General features: G+C 48.9%; 2 protein-coding genes across 2 annotated transcripts in view; one reads left to right on the top strand and one right to left on the bottom strand.

Moving 5' to 3' along the window:
* The window catches only part of LOC138208497 (R3H domain-containing protein 1-like), a 43,526-nt gene extending 25,600 nt beyond the window's left edge, over positions 1–17,926 (bottom strand). Inside the window, 5 exon segments of the mRNA XM_069166411.1 lie at positions 1,228–1,317; positions 1,873–1,890; positions 5,533–5,724; positions 9,589–9,742; positions 17,837–17,926. Coding sequence (XP_069022512.1) covers positions 1,228–1,317; positions 1,873–1,890; positions 5,533–5,691 — 267 coding nt within the window. The 5' untranslated portion in view covers positions 5,692–5,724; positions 9,589–9,742; positions 17,837–17,926.
* Positions 17,227–18,159, top strand: part of zranb3 (zinc finger, RAN-binding domain containing 3) — a 71,943-nt gene continuing 71,010 nt past the window's right edge. The window contains exon 1 of the mRNA XM_069166414.1: positions 17,227–17,816. The gene's annotated coding sequence lies outside the window, so the exon portion shown is untranslated. The remainder of the gene's footprint in view (positions 17,817–18,159) is intronic.

Here is an 18,159-nt window from a genome sequence, read left to right as displayed (position 1 = left end):
CCGTAGCTCTGAGCTTTCTGTTCTGATGATGTGATGTTTTTATCAAGCAGAACTGGCCAGGTATTTAATCATAGCTGTCAGACGAAAGGCCGCTAATCAAGCGTCGCGGGTCTATCTGCTCAGTTGTAATGAGCTGAGATGAAGAACTGATCCCGGGTCAGCACTTTGTGAGCGCGAGGCCTGCAGATGAATCGGAGGAGCTCTCTACATCGCACTGGGCTCGATGAGGTGACCGACGTGGGTTTTACAGTCGACTGTGCTCCGTGTGAACAGAGCGGGGTGACGGTCACAGATGCGCCGGTTTTCACATTTGAACGCGGCCCAAAAATATCACAATATTCATAAAAAGCTCCAAACATATGACTATTAGAGCTGTAATACAGTAAATTTGCCCTTTTTTGGATCCTATTAAAAAATGAACGGTGACCTGCAGCTTTCTTAAACGTGGCTCAAACGTACTGAAAAATATTTCGCAAAAGGGTTGTTTAAAGTTTAAGTTACTTTAAATGTCTTGTTTCTTCCAGTTTCTATGCGCCCACTCTTGTTTTTTTTTTAAAATTCATGTCCTGATTTCTTTTAAGTGTTAATAGTTGCATATAGATGTGACATTGAGATTTCATTCAAAATTAGCAAAAGTTAAACTTGTATTTGCCAGAAAATCAGCAAAAGAACATACGAATGAATGCTTTAATCCACTTCAGCTATGCAACTATATGAAGATAAACAGGTGGTGGTGCTAATTCTCCAGCCGGGTGCTATCAAACCACCACGGAGGAGAAGAAGGAAACAACAGCGTTGGCCAAAAGAAACCCTGACTGCACCCCAGGCCTGTCAATCAAACCGGGCACGCCCGCAGACATAGCTCTCTTTGAGGGCTAATATCGAATTAATTACAGATATATTTTCAGAAGGAGCACCACAACACTGATCAGAAGGACTGAAATCAGTGAATGACATCGTAAGGACTTTGTATTTCCTGAGAGGAGCTGATGCTTTTTGAATGGAAGTGTATTGGAACCAGACGGTTTCAGAAGGGAGCCCCTAGTGGCCCTCGGCGGTACTGCGCGTTAAGGCGCTTCTGCATTGGCTTCGCTACGTCCACCTTTATGTACGGTCTACGTAACAACTGCGATCACCGTATTCGCGATAATATTCTGCTGGTACTGACTGTCGGACCACAAAAACGGCACATCTCACTCGCGTGAACACACTCGGGGAGAGTTTTACCTGCGGTGCTGCTGAAGGCTCGGGAAAAGAGTAAGGGAAGGACTCTTCACACACTGCCAGGCTCCGCACCAGCTTTAGCCTGGTGTTGGACTAACGGAGGGAGGGGGGTAGGTGGGCACAGTTAAAAAACCATGCACACACACACACAGGCACGACGACTGCATCAATGTCTTCACGCATCACAGTGACAAGCCAAAGGAAAACAGTTAAATTTAGAAAATCAAAAAACAGCCAAAGAGCACAAATATTTCTTGCAAGCAAATCGTAAAGATTCAACAATTCATATTTCGGTTGACGTATCGTTTTTCCTGAGTGACTGAGATTCTTATAACTTCTCAAATAACCTAATCAGAGTAAAGAAAAAAAATAAAATAAATAAACAGTATATTTCCACAAAAGCCTTCTCATATCTTTCTTGAGGGGAACAGCAATGCAGCAGGCACATAAGGAAACGTCCAAACTGACTGTCAATCAGCCCCCCACCCCATTCACATCTCAACATATTGCAGTGGAGTAATTTAAGACATCTGACAGGGGGAAAAACACGGGTACAACTTTTTCCAGCTCAATCCAAGCAAACAATCCAAGTGCACACGAGACAGGCCGCAGCGTCCTCGTACAGCATGCACGTCGAGCGTACCGTACCTTGGAGTACTTCACAGGCTGTCCATAGGTAAGGGAGGGATGCAGGTGGGGGGGGGGGGGGAAATATATATTTATAAAAAAAAAAAAATCAAACAGACCACAGCAGTTTGAAGAGGAAGGAGAGAAAAAAAAAAAAAAAAAAAAAAAAAAAAAAAAAAAAAAAAAGTGGAGAATTGTGAATTAAATATGACTGGCCTATATTTTTTTATTTTGTGCGTGCGTGCGCTTCTCGCTCTGCAAAAGAGCTCGGGCAGCTAAAAAACAATCCATACTAGCACGACGACAACAACAACAAAATACATGAATACAAGTAATAACCTCCTTCTGGTGTCTGTTCCCAAACTGAGAAATTTAATTTAGTGGCATTGATTTGCAAAAAAAAGAAAAAAAGAAAAAAAGAATTGCCTTCCGCAATGTTGAAATCGGAACATTCACCGTTCCTCCGCGGAGCGCAAATTAATTTCTACAGAGCATATGCTACCAAAGTGGTCGCACTGTAGGGCCCCTTGATTTTCACACACACACACACACACACACACACACACACACACACACACACACACACACACACACACGTTGCAGAGCGCACACAAAAAAAGCCAGACATTTTGGCTGCGAGGGATTCGGGTCGGTTGTATGCGGTGCTCCCGGTTCCATTTAGCTGTCATGTGTCATGTGAGGTGCAGAAAGCAGAAAGAGAGGAAGAGGAGGACGAAGAGAGAGGGAGAGGGAGAAAGAGAGAGAAAGAGGCTGGCCACCCAACAGTGTGTGAGACAGCTCGGTGCCTCTGCCTGCGCTTCACGCACTAGTGGCTGTGTGTGTGTGTGTGTGTGTGTGTGTGTGTGTGTGTGTGTGTGTGTGTGTGTGTGTGTGCGCGTATATAAACAGAAGGTCTCTCAGTAGCACGCATAGGGGAGCGGGAGGAGGGGGAAGGCAGGGAGGGAGGGTGGAGGGACCTGGCAGGAGCCATTTCAGTCGAAATTGTAACAGAGCCCAGTCCTCTGCTTCCTAATCCCAACATGTACCCATGTACCCACACACACACACACACACACACACACACACACACACACACACACAGCTTTGTCCTTCCCACCTGTCCTCTAAAAATCAAAAGGACAACCCCTCCCCTGCCTCATTGAGCTCGAGGGCCAAATAACACCTATAAAAAATTGAAATGGGCCGCTGTTCGACCATCTCCGACGCCGGTGACCTGCCCCCCTTTCTATATCAGGTAATATGGATGTGGAGGCGGGGGAGGAGGAGGAAGGGGGCGGGGTGGGGGGGGGGGGTGGGACAGAGAGGGAAGGGGGAGGAGAGGGCTGGGACTTGTGAGCGCACCGCTACACCGGCTAATTGAGCGGCGTGGGGCCGGTGGGGAATGAACAATGCCTGCATGAGATAAAGGAATGGGAAAAAAAGTGTGTGTGGGGAGGGGGGGAGGGGGGGGAGGGAAAGGGAAAGGGCTGAAGTCAGCAGAAGTAGGGCGGCCACCAGCCACCTGTCCTGCCGCAGAGGACGGAGCCGGGAGAGCTGGAGGCAGATGGCGGCAAAGTCACCCGGTCTTTTCCTCCCCCTCTCTTACCTCTGACGGAATGCCCTCCCTGCCGTGTTCGAGGCTACCCGCCGCCTCCTCCTCCCCCGTTTCCCCCCCCCCCCCCACCTCCTCTCTTTCTCCCACAATGAAACATTTCAGGCAGTTTAACCGGCGCCCTTACGCAGAATTAGCTTCACCTCCTCCGCCGCTGAAAATTGCAAGCGGGAGAGGTCGGAGGTGGCGGCGCCCGTCAGCGTATCTCGGCATTCACGCGACCGTAAAATAATTATGTCAGGGTGAGTTCTAGGGAGGAGAAAAAAAAAATAAAAAAAATTGAGGAGTAACCTACATTTGTAGAGGTCACAAGAAAACACGCAGGAGGACGCGGCAGAAACACGCAAAGTCAATTTAAGGTGAGACGTGAAGGGAGGAGGACACGGTTTTGCTTTCGGTGCTAAAAACGGAGGCGCAAAGGCAGATTCGTAGGAGTCAGCGATATTAATCGAAGTGTCCTGATTTCACCGGTTTAACCTATTTTCTTATCCAAATATTATGACAAAGCGGATTTGAGGCGGAGAAATGTGCTAACTGCTCAGTGTCAGTGAATTTATTTCCCCCGTTGAAAAACAGCGACAAAGAACAAGGCGATGCATTTTACGCAGAACAGCGGCCGCTGTGGCGGCGAGCGGTCATTACAACGAGCTAAAATAGTGGGCAACAGCAGTACAAGTAGACAAGAGCTGCTCTAAAGCAATATCTACCTCCAATTAGCCACCAGAAGCTAATGGTCATCCCAGATGAAGCGAGGCTACGGCAGCGGAACCATTAAATGTGCTGAATTGTGCGTTTTATTGCTTTCGAGGTGAACGATTAATGTCCAAAAAGAATATTGTATCGTTATATCTTTCGAAAGTTGCTCGGTGTTCAAATTGCAGCTCTCTACTGCAGTCAGTAGTTATTCTGACTGACTACACGCCCCCTCAGCTGATAGTTAGCAGGATTTTTTTTTTCTCCCCCTCTCTAGCTGATAAGAATAATTTAAAGAGCCACACTTTCATCTTCCTGCTTCTTTGTCGCCTCCGCTTCCCTTTTCTCGCCGTCATTGTTCAACACCTTGTCTCTCGTGTTCTTCCACCTCCCTCCTCTCCCTAATCCCTCCCTTCTTACAACCTCTCCACCCACACCTCCCTCCCTCTTCGCCTCCTGTGTTCCCCCCCCTTCCCCTTCCCCTTCCCCCCCCTGCCGTTCCCCACCACGCTGGTGTCATTCTGTTCCTCGGGGGTAACACAGACGCAGGAAGTTGGTAGATAAGCCAGGATTTGAGCTCCGATTATCTGCCTGCCTGACTCCCTTGCTCTCCCTGCCTCCCAACCACGAGGCCAGATTGGCCTGAATCCTATTTTTAGGCTGCAGCCAAAGAGACAATCCTTCTCCTTTTCCCTGGATTTTGTTTCTTTGACCGCACTCGGGAGCGATTTCGCACGCTTTTTCGCTATTTTATTTTCGTAGCGTCCGTTCCGCCGTTTCGCACAAAACCAGTCGGCACCGGTTTGATTTTAAATTAGCACATTTTCCTGCGGGTCCCAAAGCGCAATGTTGCGATGACACGGAGACCTCATTAATTAGCAGTTTATCTGAACGTAATCTCAGCTGTCCTGAATCCCCGGCAGATACGCGACTGCTTTCCACAATCAGATGATCTTTCGCAGCTCTTCACGGCCGGGTGGTGAAAGTCTGACTGACCTCAGAGCTGTGCGAGTCAAACTCTGCCGTTATTATTTCAGTGTGTGCAAATGACACTTTCCAGGAATCTTTTTTTTTTCCTGAAGCAGGCAGGAAAAAAAAAAAAACCCCATGTGGCATGCTGCGGGTGACAGCAGATCCCCGGGGCGGTAAGGTGGTTGACGCTGACTGTTACTGAATTTTCATGGAAATGGAGCGAAAATGTTTTAGCGAGGCTGTCGGCCGTCCTGAACTGACTCCAGGTCCAGTCGGGACGCCGAGAGACGATCTGGAACCGACGCTTCCTGTCACAAAAGCGCTCGTCGTTCGATCCCTAACACACCGGTCAGAGGTCTTTGTTTTTTGTTTTTTTCTCGGGTGAGTATAGACGAGTTCTTTACCTGTACGTCCCTCTTGTTGTTGCTGCCCTGCTCGTCTCTGCCGCTCCGGTTCTGCTCGGAGACCTCGGACTTGGTGGCGTTGTCGTTCGCGGGTGACACCGTGTCGGCGGCCTCGGGAACCTTCATCGTTTCAGTGTCGACGGTATCGGACATTCTCATCGCAAAGTCTTACTGCTGGCGAATACGGAGAACCTGCGAAGACAGGGATGACGGGTCCGTGAGAGGCGGTTCTGCGTGACGGGTTTGCGCAGGAAGGAGAGGCTACGCAGTTTTATGTTTAATAAATGTTTATTAGACAAGTTATCATACAGCGATACATTGATAACCGCGATTGAGCCTCAACAGACCGTTGACGTGAGGAGCAGATTGAGTAGTTAACGCCGGACAAACGCTGACGGCTGACGACCTCACGTCGTTACCACGTTATCAGTCACACCTGTGGTTTGACAGCTGAGAAAGCCCGTGATGGCAGAAGGCTGTGCCAGAAGGTCCCCGTTCTTCGCAGGCCGCGCAGCGCAAGGCTGCCGTTTCGTGATCCAAAATGACATTCGTGAGTAGGAGCACTCGAGGAGAGGCGTGTGGAAAAAGCCCGTTTGCAGCTGGCGGCTAATGTTAGCATTGCGCTAATTTAAACGATCGACAACCAATCTGTACGTCGTCGGGATGAGATGTGCCCGCGTAACAACTGCCGTCTCAAATGAAACGATCGAATGAAATAAAATGCGAGGCTTCTTTTGGGACTTCGCGCCAGCCGAGGTCGCAGCTGTTCGTACCGCGGTCGTTGGGAGTCGCTGCTCTTTGCATTAGCAGGCGGTAGTAAAGAGGAGAGGAGGCAGTTGGTGTCTGCGGTCGTCTGTCTCGCAGCTCTGCAGCTGTTCGGCTTGAGACAATGGACGGGACTGGACGAGACGCAGCGGGGAGGACAGTTTGCTCCTCTGAGACAACAGATTTGGACAGCGGCGTTTCTTTTGGCATCGAAGTGTTGTTTCAGAGCAGCTGGAAAAACCTCCCGGTCACCGTGTGAAGCAAATGCAGATTTAAGATTAAACTCCATTCGGTGTTATTTACAAATTACGATGCGTGATTTACAGTCAGCAAAACTGTGGAACAGCCTCAATCATATTAAATTCTATTATTAAATAGAATTTTTAATCGATTGACGTCCCAAAGAGAAAGTTTTTAATGGAATACTTTGCGTGCGGTCGTCGAAAAACTTCTCTCGGCAGCACAAAGTGTGGAAACATAATGTCTCAGCAGAAAGATATTAAAAAAAAGAAGAAAAAAAAAAAGAAAAAGGTCAGTGTGCCGATTTAACACGAAAAAGATTGGAGGTACTTTAATGCCTCAACTAAAGTTAAATCCGCCGAATTCAGCATAATAAAAACGGGCTTTTCAAAATAAAAGCGCCCTACGCTGAACATAAGTTGCCTTGCACCGTCGCCTTGTACGCCGGTGTAATGCCGCGACCTCCCAATGTCGAAGTCCCGGTGCGAGTTCGTCCTGCTGATACGCCCTCATTATGCAGCCGGGCCCCCATGCAGCGTAACATACACACACACACACACACACACACACACACGCACGCTCACCGGAGGGGAGGGCCGACATCTGCTACATGAGAGCTATGATTAATAGGTTAATTAGAAACGGGGCTCATCAAATTCACTTTGCGCATCAAGACTGGAGCCGCACATGACAGCGCCGACTCCGGTGCGAGCGGCTGCGTGTGTGTGTGTGTGTGTGTGTGTGTGTGTGTGTGTGTGTGTGTGTGTGTGTGTAGGGGGGGGGTAAGGGGGAGAGGGCTTCAGCCTGTTTGCGATCAGAGACATTTTCCTATCTGATCGCTGCCCCGACACTTGATTGTTTATCTCCGTCCCAGAAGAGCTGACGCAGCGAGCGAGAGGCCTTAAAAAGAGATGGCGTCGGATTCCTCGGCGTCGGGGGTAATTGACTTCGAGTGAGGTCCGCGCCTCTCCGAGGCTCCGCCGCGAACCCGATGCAGCGCCGGGCTAAGAGGTTCGCTTAAAAAAAATAAAAAAAATTCAGCGGGGCACCGGAGAGTCGGATGTTGAATTTCAATGACCTGTCAGAGGTTTGACAAAAGCAACGCCGGCTGCTGCTTTACATTATTTTTACATTCTGAAGGAAAACAGCTTAATACTCCAGAGTGCCGCGCATGCCTTTGAATATTTAGCGTCTGTTGTTGACATTTTGATGAGTGAACTCTCTCGAGTCGCTCCGCTGAAGATTTGCAATATTGGACAGATATTTTTCAAGAGCCAGGGCTCGTGACGGATGGCCATTTTGTCCCTCGCCGTATCACTCGTTCTCCCGAACACATTTTATCACGGGACCCGAGTGTTGCGCTAAATTTGGCTGCAGACGTTGATGCATTTGAATGTGCGCCGTCCCGTCTCTGGCGGCGGAGTTAATTGCGCCGCGTGCCTGTTTGGAATCCCTGACGCTTTGACTGCATAAGTAATACGGATCATCATTTGCTCCTCGGAGGTACATTAAGAAATTTAGGAGAGCAGGAAATTGGCCTCTTATGAGCCAGACTGAAAAAAACATCGCCGTATATTTCCCGTATACGTTCATCAATATACATGTATGTGCATTTATGACTCTCTTGACTTTGTGGATGATCCCCTCGATGATTCATCTGATTTGACTCCTGCTTTTCTAAGCTGCTTTCTCACTTCTTTCAGGCTACAAATGTGCTGACGCTTCAAAAGCAACATCTTACTGCAGTTTATTGAGTTTAAAATTTGAAAGCTTTTCTGTCTGAAAAGCATCCACGTCAGTAAAAGTGGAAGTTTTATATCGGCTGATCGAAAAGACCTCTCCTCACCGCGATCACGCCGATGATGTTCCTGTTAGCGGGTTGAGTTTAAAGTGCTTTATGGAGACTCAGATTCGGGTGTAACAGGAGCATCAGGAGCTTATCTTTCGTCCTTTTAGTCTGTGTGCGATGGCAGGAAGTGATAAACGATTACTGAGCGTGTAAAAAGAGAAGTTCTGTGCAGTGTTACGTTACGCAACGTGAGATATATTTTTTTTACCAGGTAATTATAGATATTGTATCAATACATTTCATCGGAGACGATCTTGGGATAACTATTCGCGTACTAATTTTGTCTACCGCTTTTTACATCGACTTTCCCTTTTTATGCACGTTTTCAGTGCGTGTGGGAAATCCAGAAGACTTTTAGACCTGGCTGAGGTAGAAAAAGTGAAGTGGTGAAGTAAAAGCAGAATAACACCAAGTGCACGAAAAACAACTCGACATAAAAGCCTCGGATGTGTGTAAAATGAACACATAAAACAAACACAACTGGATGACTTCCATTGTGTTCTCCGGTGTTTGAGGTTTGACTCGTTCTGTCACGACTATTACACAATCGCCCGATTGAGATTATTTGAGCCGAGCTCATCGTCGGAATAATTTCCATTCGTCTGTATGAAAACAGATTTCCGGCACTATTTTGACGTCGGTGTCCAACTGGCGCTCTTTTAATGACGTCACGATGCTGCGCCTCCTTCCTCCGCTGCGGTGGGTGAGCGAAGAATTGGCGCCACCGGCTGTTTAGCATCTTATAACCGACCGACCCCATTTCAATGAGCGTGCATTGACGTGAACGTCTTTGATTTGGTTGCAAAGCCGAACACAAAGCGCCACATTTTAGCTGGAAGCCAATGGCGCTATTTATATGTCTCGATGCTTAAATCCTGTAAATGGCTCTTTTTGTCACAATACATATGCGTATTATTGTTATTGTAGTACTATATATAACCGCGATAAGGCGCAGAACGATCAAAGTGGCATAAAAATGAACAGTGAAATCGTCAGCTGCAATTATTCACCTAATATTTCGTGACAGTGACGGCCCGGAGTTTGACTGACGCTCTTTTTGTTGCGTAATCTCGCTGCGATCTGAGGCCGTCTGACGGCAGAACGAGGGCCGCCGACTGTCACGCGAGAGCCATGCGTTTCCCTGCGCGCGTCGTCAACTCCCTCCGACCGACCGTTCTCGTCAAGTAAAACGGGACACCTACTTGTTGCGTAGCCAGAGGTGGTCGTGGCAAAGGAGGGTGTGGCTGGTGATGAGGCTGAGCCTACCGGTGCCATCCGAGACTTCTTTGCCCATGTCTGCTTCAGCTGCTCTGGACAGCGAGCGGGGCCTCCGACACCCTCATGACCCCTGCTGACCTGCAACCGAAGAGAGGCATTGCGGGGGTTAGCAAAGGGGAGGGTGGGGTGGGGTGGAGAGGGGGTCAGAGGCGAGGCCCGGCGCTGTCCCAGAGGTCACGTGGACCTGACAGGCAAGTCGGGACGTCAGCAACTCTGAAAATATTTGTGTGGCGGAGGAATAAAAAAAAAAAAGAAAAAAAAAAAAAGTAAAAGTGTGGTGAGTGTGTATTTCTGGGCCTCTGCGTGCCGACGCGCCATAAATAATGGATGAGCGCAGAGATTGGGAGTGCGGCGGAGGCAACGGGAGAAGCCACCCCTGCCAACCTCGTAAAAACCACGCATTAGCAATTCGCAGAGCAGCGTGGGGGAAGATAGCATTCCTCAGCTCAAAAATCCTCTGCCATTTGGTGGCACATCAATTTCAAACCGTCTCTATTTTCCCGGCAAATTCCTTTTCCGAGCTGAACTACGAGGGTGACGCCGACGCAGGGCAGACATCTGAAAAAAAGGCGGCGGCGACAAGCGGAGCTGCAAAAATATTGACACGATGCTGAGGGGGAAAAGAAAAGTGTGATTTCCAGCTTTATTCCTAAAATCTGTACCCCCCCCCCCCCCCCCCCCCCCCGTGCTGATCTGCTGCCTGAATCAGCTGCGTTCCTCCTCTGTTGTTGAGTGTGGGACTTTATTGGCTCGTTTTACTGGCTGCAAGTTGGGTGCAGCTGCCAAATGAGGCTGCGACACGTCAGATGAGGCTCATTTGCATTTCAATTAATCATCCGGTTGCTTCCGCCGTCCCTCGATTGATCGACCGGCCTTTAAAATGTCAGAAAATTGCGAATAATATAATCTTAGGCGTCGTGATTTGTCCGATCGGATCGAATCACTCGCTGCTGTAGACTCTCCTGCGGCTGACCCGCGCCCGGGCTCCTCGCCGCCTCTCCTAATCTCCGTCTCAGTGAGCGGGCGAGGTGCCACGCTGACTCTGGCACCCGGCTGTGCCAAGGTGTGGCTGCTGCTCCCAACATGGTCTTACTGCGACCTCGGTGCCAGGCCGAAAAAAAACCCCAACAAAACAAAGGTCAAGTGGAATCCCTGCCCACTTTATAATCTTTCCCCCCCCGCGAGCCAGAGCTCCACACTTAGATGACGCTGACTTTAACTGCTTCGTGTTATTTACAATCGAAAGAGAAAATGTCCTCCTTCCGGCTTCAAACTTCAATATCGGCTGTTTCTAATTGGCATTTTGGTAAATTTCTCCAGAGTGATGCTCGAGGCAGCATCCGTTCATCACCGCTGAGGAGAGTGCAGCCTAATATATGCAGCTTGTAGCAGGTAATCTATTACGGTGTTTGCCACTCTCAGAGCTCTACCCTCCGAGTCGCCGGTATCTTTTTCTTTTCTGTTCTGAGATGCTCTTATCATCACCCCCTCTGCTCTTCCTTTAGGCTCTTATCTCATTTCTCAATGCACCCGGCACTTTTTTTTTACATGCTTGTTCATGTGTGACGGGGAGTATCATCTCGGTGCCGGGGCTCCAGACTTGTGCCCCTCGTCGCTGCCAGTCGAGAGCAGAAGTGGTGCCAATTCGAGCCGCTGCGAAGAAGGAGTGCCAGCTAAATGTCTGAAAAGGAAAAAATATCTAAAAAATGTGGAGCCTGCTCTGTAATTCAGGGCTGGTCCTGCAGCTATCACACGCACACACACACACACACACACAGAGTGTAAAAGTTGCTCTGACAGTGGTGCGGCTCAGTCTGGCCGTGGGCGCTCCAGGTTTTATGACCAGAGCTGCTCAGCGGACAGTGCAGCCGCGGCTTAGCTGAATGGCTGCAGGACTTCATGCTGAGCCTCTGTGTGTGTGTGTGTGTGTGTGTGAACACTGAATGCTAATGGAGCAAACAATGCAACCCCCCCCCCCAAAAAAAAAATGTTTTGACAAGACATAGACAGGGGAGCATCACTGTTTGATAGGCGCTCAACATCTTCGAACACGCCCTCGCACTGCAAAACACACACACGCACACAGAGCAGTGAACTTGTAGAGATGCTCCGGCTGCCTGTGCTTCCTCCAGTATTGTGCCGTAGCTGACAGGGAGTGGTTCATTGGTATTACAGTCGCCGCAGAGCGCAGCCACCTTAAAGGGGCTCCCTCGGGAGTCGTTCGGTGTCACGCCACCTCTATCGCCACAATCGATGACACACACACACACACACACACACACACACACACACACACACAGCGCATCATACCTGCCCATTAGCACACAACATATTCATTCATGAGTGTATAAAAATGCAGCTACAAGAGTCAGACTGCAGTCAACGTGGAAATAATTAGTTGTCGTCGCAAGTACGACGCCAGTAATGATCAAGAGTAACAGCTGGATTGGTGTAACCAGACAACCACACGTGCACACGTCGAAACACACACACACACACACACACACACTCTCCTCTGCACATATATTCTGATGGAAATTAATTCTCGAAAGAAAAAGAAACCACAGCGGGGTCATGGGGGTGGCCGTCAACTGAGCCGAGTTAATCACACGCCGGGCTCTCACGGACAATTATGTTCGACGGCAAGCTAATGAGAAATTTCTCTATCTATCGCAGAAGAGCCTGCCGGTGATGGCGCGCGCACACACAAGGAACGGGGCGAGCAAAGCACCCTCCAGTGCACTTATTTTTCTTTCCCCTTCACACGAGCGCAAGCGCGCGCGCACACGCACACGCACACGCACACGCACACACACACACACACACACACTCACCTGCCTCTCTCTTGCAAAAAGGCTGACCTTTCCCTCCCACACCTCCGCTCTGTTCTGCTCGGCTCTGCACGGATCAGGACACTTGTCTGGGCTATAACCAGCTCAACTGGAGGTGAAGGGCCCTCAATCCCTCCCTCTACCTGCTACTCTAGATCCCCGGCTCTATTCTCGGCAGAGAACGAGGAGATGAGTCAAAGAAGGGGCGGCGGGGAACAAGCCATCACCTTCACCGGCCCCGTGTGCGATCACGAAAAGAAAATCCGCTGATGGTTTCTGTAAGCGTCTCAGCCATAAGCAGTATCTTTCTGCATGCGGCCGCAGAAAAATAAATCAAGCTTTACTGCTGCTGATGAGCTTTTTTTTTTTGGGTGTTTTTGTTTTTTTTTCCGCAAGGACAACGGTAGGAAGCAGTGCCAAGCAGCTGGGATATTGTCTGCACAGATGTAGAATACTAAACGGAAGCTCTCGTCAGCGGGGCAGTGCGAGACAAAAGCTGAGACACGGTTACGAAGGTAATGTCACGTCTGCTTTGTGTCACCTGCTCGCTATTTTTTCCAGAATACAAAATTGCCACTTGTGTTTGGCCGATTACTCCAACTGTACATTCAAAACCACAGAAAACACATGAGAGGGGACAAAAAAAAAAAAAAAAAAAAAAGAAAGAAAAAAGGCAAACATTCCCCGGCTGCGCAATTAATTTACGACTTCCAAACAAACCGAGGACAAAAAGAGAGATTTGGAATAAGTCTGCAGATTGCAGGACGTGCGCCCTGACGAATAAAATCAAGCATCAAACAAACAGTTAATTAGGTTACTGATGCCGGTTCACATTCACGCCGTTGCAATAAAATTGATTTCGGTGTTTTGATTAACCGAGTAACTAATCTCCCATTTTCTACCCATTTCTGTTAATTGCAAAGCAAGGAAAGCACTGACAGGGGAGCTGTATAATTGGACCAGAAAACGATTAGGGGTAAAGCCTATGAAATTATATCACTTTCATACACTGCTTGCCTCAATTTCAGGCCGACTCAGGCGGCGTCAGTTTAAGGAAGTGCCTGTAATAGCTCAGACGGCATTAACAGAAAAAAACATAAACAGGCACAAATGAGCCTCTAATTGCGCTGCTCGCTTTGCCTCCAGGTCGCATAAGGCGCAGCACAGGCGCAGCACAGGCGCAGCCAGCCAGCATTAATAAATTAAATCCACAGCAGAGCGTGTAGGTAATCCATTACCTATCCCACAGGAGAGCTTCCGGGGAATATCAATCGAGGCAATTAAGACTAGAAACAATAAACACAGAAAAAACATAACGTGCAAGTCTTGCAGTTTTTAATCTACAAAGTCTTATGAGAGAGGAGCAACTCAAAACAAAAGTCTGCCGGAGTCATTAAAAGTCCATTTGCAGACAAACACCTGCAGAACAAACAGGGGGAGACAGCTTGGCTGCAGAACAATGCAGAGCGAAGCCTCTTATTGGCTGATCTCGGTTAATTATCCGCGTAATGAAAAGCAGAAGCGGCGCTGGCAAACTAGCCGGGGAAAAGCTCTGGCTCAGCTCGGCACTGACAGCAACACCAAAATCTCATGTCGGGCTCAGTTTAACGAGCCAGAGAGAAGGATGCGCGCACTCCGCTTACTGACTTGCTGCTGTGCGATGATGAAAAGGAGACACAAAAGCAGACGCGTGTAAATAAATGAAACACGCTTTCACCCTTAGATGGTGAGAAACTGCAGGAAAAAAAATAGATTAAAAAAAAAATCAACAAAAGGCACATGACAAAGAAAATGCTATAAAAATAAATAAATAAATAAATAAATAAAAAAGCACAATAATAAGAAGCGGCAGAAGCATTAACGGTAAATCGGGCATGCGAGATCCGACTACGAAAGTGTCTGGAAGCTGCAGGACGTACCTGCCCGGCAGCTCTGCCCTCCATCCCCTCTGCTACGCGAGCGCTTAGTTTCCATTGTACAGGAGGCACGATTTGCTGGAGAGGAGGCTGGAGTCGCCTCCCAGCTCGCTCCTCGGCAGCTGCCTGCTGCCTCCTGTACGCTCGCTCGACTGAGTGAGAGTGGAGGACGAGGAGAGGAGAGTGTAAAGGGAGAGGGCGAGGGGGGAGTGGGTGTCACAAAGAGAGAGCGAGAGGAGGAGGAGGAGGAGGAAGAGGAGGAAGAAGAGAGAGAGAGAGAGAGAGAGAGAGAGAGGGATGGAGGGAGGCAGAGCGCAGAGTCTACCTGCCACAACCCATCAAGCCAGCCAGCCTTGGAGACAGCGCCAAATCAACAGCTGGCCCCTGTGTGATGTCAGAGCCCCAACAGCCAGTCACGGCAGCCGAGGACGGGCCGGCACTACGGAGCGCTGACTGAACCAAAGTCACCGGCTAAATGGGGCTCTTCATTAGCTACTCTGCTTTAGGATGGAGGCGGGGAAGGAGGGGGGGTGGAGGAGGGAAGGGGAGGGGGAAGAGAGGCCAGCCAGGGACATGGGATAGATGGAAGGAGACTGAAAGGAAGAGGAGGAAAACGGCAGGGTGGGAGGCAAGACGAGGAAGAAAAGGAGCGCGGAGGAGGCGAAAAAAGAAAGCAAAGGGAGAAGGAGAGGTGACAAACAGGGAGGGAGGAGAGGACAGGGGACGGCAGCGACACGTCTGCGGCCAGCTAGGTGCTCAAAGACCAGGTGGAGAGTCGATGGGGAGGCGCTGGGCGCTGAGAGGCCGAGCTGTTTGCTGGGCTACCTTCCCATTAAAGCTGGCACCCTGCATTTTCACACAAGACGACAAGGCTACAGCTAATCCCACTGACTCAGAGAGAGATACACCACCTGAAATGCCACCTATTACTGAAGCAGAAAAGTAAAATACTGCAATAAGACGTTTGGCTTCAGGCAAATCTTCAACATGCTGCATCCGTAAAGAAAAAGGGCAGGTGCTCGTGAGAGCTCAAACCTGACCTCCCCCTCATTTCGTTTAAATCTGCCTTTTCACAATGACGCATAAATCCTCCTTCCGTGCTCGCTACGATTGTTTGTTTCATTAAAGATCGAGAATCCTTCTCCTCCGTACATGCAAAAAAAGGAGGAAAAACAAGGTTCGGAGTTGTGAAAATAATCGACTTCGCTGAGCACTTTCATCACGGTCGTGACTGACAGGCTGTCAAAGACACGGGAAGACACGAACGGGTTCCCGTGCGCGTGGAGCCGGAGTCTAGACTGCCATAATGTGATTGTTTTTTGTCCTCTCAGTCACTCAGACTTTTAACGGCAAACACAGTGGGCGGAAAAGTTCCTGCTGTCACTTAGCAACCAACACCAGGCTGCGACAAACGATCCGATCCGATCCTGCCTCATAATTGTACCGTTCGTTATGCCGGGTCTCTGAAGAATTTATTATTGGGCTTTCTTAATCCCGTGAAAAGGTCACCAATTGAACAAACAATTTATGGACGGGAGGATGAATTATTTAATGGCCCAGACCAAATATTATAGGAATGAGAGGATGTTTTTTTTTTTTTCCTTCTTCCTCTCCTGCCCCTCCCCTCCCCACCCCCGCACCCCCCCCAACTGGTAGGCGATGAATTATTTAGTCACCGGGCCACGTCTTTTTGGTGGAAGCTATTCCAGGGCAACCGCCACATCTGATAATGTCATCAGCTCCAAATATGCCATAACCTGCGTAATGAATGGTCAACAAGAGAAACTGCTTTGGCCAAACAATTATTGGCGTTTATTCTAAGCCTTGGAGGGGTGTGCAGCACAATGTAGACAATCGCAAGGGAGCGTGTGAGCAATGACTTCAATGCGACCCACCACTTAATGCGCCGTGCCGGCCAGGTAAATGCAAGATTTCCAAATAATCGATGGGAGATAATTCTGCGAAAACGGCGCGCGACGGTACGCGACACGCAGCGTGTTGCTGTGCAGAGTAGTCGCCGGCCCCGCAAAGAATAACACATCATCTCCACTCTATAAAAGCAGCAGCCGCAGGGACTGAACCGGCATCCACTCTCCACCCACCAGGCTCCGCTGGTACCCTAATGAAAATGACACAGTCGTGATGCTCGCAGCCTCATTTGGTGGCAACTCGAAAGCCCTTTCGCTGCCATCTTTGTCAGCCTCCGCCCGGTCAATGAGGCGGTAATTGTCTGGGCTGGTGCATCTGAATTATTGTGGTCACGGGTTACTTATGAAGCAAGCAACCAAATTGGGTTATTAGATGTTTGATTTATGGCCCTTTTTTTTTTTTGCGAGGACAAATCCAGCTCAAGTCGGGTTTTACTGTCCACTTTTATGATCCTTCTGACAACAGTAATTGAGCAGTACCAAACTAATATATGTCCATGTTAAAAAATACAAACTTTGCCCTGGTAATTCCTTCTTTTTTTTTTTTTATTCCTTCTAGATAGATGACTACTATCACTAACAAGGACTAAAACTGATGCATTTTATTTAAACGCTAACACAACATGAGCTGGTTTTGGTGAACTCTCTGGGCAAGCACCTAAAAAAAAAAAACCACTAATTTATATGTCATTTATTAACGCTGTGTCGCATGTTTTTCTACGATCACATCGACTGCATAACGTCAACCGAGACATGAAACCAGGGTTTGGTGTCGTTACACGGAAGAAGTACCGAAAGCAAAAGCAGAAACGAGACCGAAAAGCTGCTCTTCGATGGTTTTCGCTCGCTGCGCGCACAAGCGAACCCGTCGCACCAGACTCCCTTCACAAAACGTGCCACTTTTCTCTCCCACTCATATCGGCAAAAACCTACAAACCCCCAGACAACACGGAGCATTTTAGTCCGAGAAAATACCCACGGAACTACAATTCGGCCGATAAAACACGTCGACAAGCAGCGCAGCGATTCAATTACAGCTCGATTTATTGAAGAGGCTAACCGTAGAAATTGGTACACACTGTCCGCTGCGGCATATTAGGAGCGGGCCTAAAAGTTATTGAATTATACTGTATTATTTAATAACCGCTGTTTGGTTTTGCGGACCCACGCCGAAATACGGGACGCCTGCTTACAATTTAGACACGGTTTTTCCCGCGCAGAGGTGCGTACTTTCGCCGAGGAGCGAGGGGCAATAACGGGCTCCGGTCGGGGTCGTGTCGGGGCTAAAAGCTAACGATTCTTACCTGGCACCGTGGCTTGCTAACGCTTGAAAACGGCCAAACACCGGCGCCCCTGAGATGTCACACGCCGGCAAAAGAGGGACGTTTGCGGCCAGCTATCTCTCGCGTTACACGGTTACGACTACCCCCGGTCAACGCTACACGTCGCACACCGGTAGCCGCCGGTGTCTTTGCAGGTATCGTAATGTCGCCTTACCGCTCCGGTTTACAGCTCGGTGAACGAGCCCGCTCGTCTCTGCGGCGGCTGAAGGAGCTAAAGTGTCGGCGGCGGAGCGAAGGAGAGAGGCGGCGTCCGGGCGGGCGGTGCGGTGCGGTGCGGGGCGGTGCGTCACTCCTCACGCTCGACACGCAAGGGGTGTTGAAATTATGTCACGTCTTGTCTTATTTATTTTTATTTATTTATTTATTTATTTAGGCGTGATAGCAGGAAGCACGCAGTGTTTCTGGCGTTTTTATTTTATTTATTTTTTTATTTTTTTATTATTTTTTTTTTCTACACATCTCAATAAACAATGATGT

The sequence above is a fragment of the Embiotoca jacksoni genome, unplaced genomic scaffold, assembly GCF_022577435.1.
Source record: "Embiotoca jacksoni isolate LCO1_2020_lvr unplaced genomic scaffold, fEmbJac1.0.p SCAF_38, whole genome shotgun sequence".
NCBI classification, from domain to species: Eukaryota; Metazoa; Chordata; class Actinopteri; family Embiotocidae; genus Embiotoca; species Embiotoca jacksoni.
Note: the sequence above shows the minus strand (reverse complement) of the source record. Positions and strands in the feature narration are given on the sequence as shown.